Source organism: Malus sylvestris, chromosome 9 (assembly GCF_916048215.2).
Source record: "Malus sylvestris chromosome 9, drMalSylv7.2, whole genome shotgun sequence".
Lineage (NCBI taxonomy): Eukaryota > Viridiplantae > Streptophyta > Magnoliopsida > Rosales > Rosaceae > Malus > Malus sylvestris.
In genome coordinates this window covers 19,788,106-19,793,764 of record NC_062268.1, presented here as the reverse complement: position 1 = coordinate 19,793,764, position 5,659 = coordinate 19,788,106, and the positions used below count along the sequence as shown (strand labels likewise).

Sequence of the window (5,659 nt, the reverse complement as noted above, 5' to 3'; positions counted from 1 at the left end):
CGACAAGACTGTGCACCTAACTTAGATCCAAGGTGAGCATACGGTGCGGGAGGTGAACATCACATGAAGGACTGTGCCCCAACTCTAGGCGAGAGCACTAACACCGGGTGCAAGTTTATGAGCTCTCATCACATCACATCATAACTCGCATAACTGAAGTAATCTCACATCTTTAATTTATGAACTTACCTGGCACTTACATGTGCGTCCATAGCGCCAATCATAATTATATGCAACTACCAATGCATAAATAAAATAGGTAGATACTTTGCATGGCATTTCAAAACGTATAATCATTCAAATTCATTTTTTGGGAAAAATCTCAAGTATATAGGTATATACGGAAAACCAAAAGCCCACTCACTTATATGTTGAAGGGTCGTAGCCCCCGAGCCTCGATTGATGGCGCTAGTCCTCAGGATAGGTCTCACCTATTTGTGAAATAACTGAATAAACGTTATTTAAAGCACATATAAAAAACTAGGAATTAACTTCTCATACAATGCTCAAATGGGGCATTTGAATATACCACCATGACCTACTCAACCTCAGGAACACCCCCATATTTTTAGAAAAATTTTCCAATGCCCCACGTGCCAGCAAGGGCATAGCCAGACGTGCCCCCACGCGCGGCCACGTGCTTGGCACGCCTAGCAGAATCTTTAACGGCATTAGGGAATATTCTGTCAAAAAGCAACATATTTCGTTAAGACTAACCTAACGCCGTCAGAATATTCCGTCAAACTTGACGAAATATTCTATCGTCTTCAACCTTCGAACTCCAGTGACCAACGCCATCGCCGGAAAATTAAAAAACTTCAAATCGTCATTTCTCGCTCATTTCTCAACCAAATTTCATGAAATTTATACCAAAATGAAGTTTAGGACGAGAGGAACAAAACCTTACCACTTTCAAGCCTTGAAATCCACAGGATTTCGCTGAAGGAACCTCGATAATCTGGCCAAACTTAAAACTCACCAAACTCGACTTCCCGATTCCAATTCACTTCGTTTTTCTTCTATGAGCTTCGTGAAGATGTCCTAAAGCTAAATCTCTTGAAAACTTCGATAACACGAGTGCATGAACAGTGACCCAAAACTGGGTTCTCAGGTTCTCGAGAAAATGAGGTCTTCACGTTCTAAAAATAGTATAGATGAGTGCGTGACGATGAGATGAAGATGATAATGCTAACCACGAGCTCGATTCGTGCGTGAAATGGAGGGTTCAAGGTTTGTCCGTACAATTGTATGGACATGGAAGAAAATGCAAGAGGGAGGAGAGAGAGTCAACGGGATAAAGGGAGGGTATGTGTGTGTGGTCCAGTTTGCAGTCAACCAACCAAAATCTTAAGTCTTTAGTTCTAATTAGGTCCAAATAATAAGGGATAGAACCTATTGGTCCAAAACCTTAGTCAATACACACACACATGCACACAACTCAATAATAACAATGGTATAATAGAAATTCCCACGCTCTCGAGGATAAATAATATATACGTCCGGGACGGGCTGTCATAGATTAAATGTTAGATTAGCCACCGACGGGGTTTGAACCCATATCGTCATGTCATGGCTCAACATCTTTCCACCACTGTGGTAAAAGACCACTTGTGTAAATTAAGTTTGTTTATTTAAATATTTTTTATCAAGACGAGTTTTGGACCCACGTCGTCATGCAATGACTTAACACATTTCCATCACTGTGGTAAAATGCCACTTTCGTAAATTAAGTTTTTTTATTTAACTATTTTTTTATCACACAATTATTCAAAAACAAAATATAAGTCAACCATAAACCACCCATTATTCAAATTTGAATGTGTTTTTAAAAATACTATTTTTAAATTTGTTTATTTAACACTAGTAACAATAATGCTATTTAAAAGCATTTTTAAATTTGAAATCACTTCCTTTTTCTTTTCTCGTTGCTTTGGGCAACTAGTAATGAATTACCCATTGACTTTCTCCATTCTCACTCCCACCCAACCAGAAATTTTTAGTTGTGACGGGAATACGGATGGTACATCACGTGTTTTTATGTAAGTGATGAAAAATTTTAATTTTTAAGTTATTAATCTTTTAACACACATATCCCACAATTTATATAAAAACATGTGATGTATCACCTTATGTGACGATCACACTGAAAAATCTCTTCATCCCAATCCTTAGCATGTAGCCCACGTGTATTTGGGTCAATGCCTGGTTTTTTCTCTTCATTTTTTTTTTCCAAATAATGCCTATCTAATCAAACAATAAGGAAATCTCTCTCAAAACATTGCGTAATCGATTTATAGAACTTTATACTTATGATTGAAATAATTCATATTATAAATTACTATATAAAAATTATTTATATGAAAAGAATCAAATAACATATGAGATCATTTCGCGATTGAACTTTATAAAAACTTGTGGTTGTAAAATATTTAGAGTTGTTCAGTTATCATTTGCTACTGTTGATCGACTAAACTGACTTTTGTTGAATTAACTAAACACTATTTCTTTTTTACGTCAGTGTGGCTTGTAAAGTCTCCTACCTCTTATGTCACGATTGTATTAGAAATTTAATCACCCATTGACAAATAACCATTTTCCAGGTACACCAGAAAAATGCATTAACGTTAAATATACAAGCGAGTTGTTTTCATCCATTTAATAAAGCATGTTGTAGAAGAAAAAAGTACAACCACTCGGAAATATTAAAAAGTACCTCATCGAACAAAATAAAATATTAAACAGAAAAGAAAGAAACGAATAAATAAACAAACACAAACACTATGCTCCAAATCAAAATTAGGTAGGTTGTCCAAAAAAAAATCCCATCAAATAAATAATGCTATTTATTTTTGTCTTTTTGGTCAGCTGCTATTTGGTTTAGCAGCATCCTTATCACTACCACCAAATACTATTATAATATTTACAATTATGATTAAATAATTACACAAGTATATATAAAATAATATAGTAATAATAATATGAGAAATGTTAAGAAAATCTCTCAAAAATGAAACTCTTAATAAAAATTTTGTCACATTATATTTTTGACATAATTTCCCAACATTATAAAGTAGGGAACTTTAATGAAAAGCATGGTACTGTTCACTTTAACGAAAAATCACATTTTTACACTAAAAAGTCAATCCTGATACTATTCACTTTACCCTTTATTTTGTCGTTATCATTAAAACTCAAAGTTTTCAAACATTTTTCATTAGTTTTCCTTATAAAGTATTGTTTCCAAAATAGGAGATGTTAGAAAATCTACGAATATCTCAATTGTAAGAGAATTTTTATTTTAATATAATAAAATATTATGTAAAAAATATTAGTAATATAGGGTTTATAAAAAATCACGTCAGAGCCTTTTGAGCATTTCACTAATATTATATGTGCTGCCGACACTACCCTTTGATCAATTTATAACATGTGAGGGCACTGCTTCTGATTGGTTCTTAACAAAAGCTTCACTTCCACTCTCTCTGCTTTTCTTACCGACACACGGATAAACACATTGATTTGTGGGGCTGTTGATTTTTTTTATCACCGTCTCATCTGTTCAAGTAGTTTTCTGGTGAAATTTTCTGAAAGTGTTTTCAAATTTATTCATTGATTTTTCTCTCTCTAGTACTGAATTCCAAGTGATCAATTTGTTCAGTTTCTCACTCTACCATGGAAACCAGTTCATATTTTTCAAAACCCTTTTCTGGGTACCCAAGAATTTGATGAAAGTTTCAATCTTTCGTGAAATTCCACTCAATTTCTATGTTTTTTTTCACTTGTGTAGTTTCCGAATTTGTGGTGGAATTTTTTGGCATAAGGCTTTGACTTGTAAGTTTGTAATTCAAATCCTGCGTAGTTATTACTAATCAGGCAATGATGCTTTCAACAAAATCTGAGTCTGATGTCACAAGCTTAGCTGCATCATCACCATCAAGGTCCCCAAAGGCACCTGTGTATTATGTGCAGAGCCCTTCAAGGGACTCACACGATGGGGACAAGTCCTCGTCAATGCATGCCACTCCAATGTACAACAACAGCCCCATGGAGTCACCCTCACACCCCTCTTTCGGCCGCCACTCGAGGAACTCCTCCGCGAGCCGATTCTCTGGGATTTTCAGGTCATCTTCCGGTAGAAAAGGCGGTAGGAAGCCGAGGAATGACAAGGGGTGGCCGGAGTGTAAGGTGATTATGGAGGAAGGGGGTTATGATGATTTCAACGATAAGTCGCTTTCGCGGCGTGTGCAGGTCTTGATTGCTCTTCTTAGCTTTGTGGTGTTGTTCACTGTCTTCTGCTTGATCATATGGGGTGCAAGCAGGCCTTACAAACCAGAAGTTGTAGTTAAGGTAAGCTAATTTTTGAACTAGTGTAATATTTTGTTCAAGATGCCCATAATATTTATTACACAAAAAAAAAATGATGCTGAATTTTGTCTAAAGTTGTTATTGTGATGATGTATAATGTGTTTCGTTTTGCCATAGTTAGTTTGTAAAGGTCGTACCCAGTGCAAAGGCTCCCGCTTTACGCAGGGTCTGGGAGAGGTGAATGTCGGCTAGCCTTACCCCATTTATGGAGAGGCTACTCCCAAGGCCATAGTTAGTTTGTAATGTGGAAAAACCGAAAAGGGTGTCCGGGGTTCTTCAATTCAAGGAATGTAGCCGGAAAAATGGGAACTATGCAGTTTCAATAGGATGAAATTGTTTCGATCTAACGGAGGACTTGTGATTCTTGCAGAGCTTGGATATCAGTAACTTCTACATTGGTGAGGGTTCAGACTTCAGTGGAGTTCCAACAAAGCTGGTGACGGTGAATGGCTCATTAAGGCTCAGTGTACGCAACTCTGCTTCAATTTTCGGCATTCACGTTACCTCCTCACCTATCGGTCTCCTCTATTCAGAGATTGCGGTAGCAATTGGTCAGGTTGGATTCGCTATTCCATGACTACAATTTTAATCTCTAAGTCTAAGAAAATTTATGAATGTATAGGGTAAACTATTATGCTATTTCGGTTTCTGTGTTCTCACATGCTGGTGCTTGGAGTTTCAAATTTTCATATGTGCGCCTGAGTTTTTTGGCCGCTTACCATTGGCAATTTTCGGACAAAGTAATTTACTGTACAAGGACATAATGTTACCGAACTATGAACGTTCGGTCTTGACTCTTGATTCATATATCTAGCAACTTACAAAATTTTCTGGATTTTGTTATCGCAGTTGAAGAAATATTATCAGCCAAGAAAAAGCCTCCGAACTATATCAGTAAACTTGCAAGGAACCAAGGTTCCTCTATACGGGGCTGGATCAAGTTTGAAGTACTCAAAGACTGGTGCATTGGTTCCAATTCCGTTGACCTTAAAATTTGAAATCCGGTCTCGAGCGTACGTGGTAGGGAAGCTAGTGAAAACGAAGCGTCGAAGGCGAATCTCTTGTCCTTTGGTTTTGGATCCCACTGTCACCAAACCCATCAAGTTCAATAAGACTTCATGCGCTTATGACTGATGATCCCCTTCTGTGAATGCTTGTGAAAATCGAGTACAGAATTTACTGCAATTTGAGCTTACTTTTTGGCCAGGACTGCAAACCCAGTTGAGTTGTTCATTCCACATATGACATCCTTTTTCAAGAAATAAAAAATAAACATTTTTTTGGCCAGCGTAAA

The 5,659-nt window shown here is 36.8% G+C and overlaps 1 protein-coding gene across 1 annotated transcript; it reads left to right on the top strand.

Moving 5' to 3' along the window:
- Positions 1-3,457: 3,457 nt before the first annotated feature.
- LOC126634561 (uncharacterized) lies at positions 3,458-5,659 on the top strand. The gene is made up of 4 exons (XM_050305082.1): positions 3,458-3,574; positions 3,788-4,347; positions 4,736-4,921; positions 5,215-5,659. Exons 2-4 carry the CDS (start codon positions 3,877-3,879, stop codon positions 5,497-5,499), a joined length of 942 nt encoding a protein of 313 aa, XP_050161039.1. The 5' UTR covers positions 3,458-3,574; positions 3,788-3,876; the 3' UTR covers positions 5,500-5,659.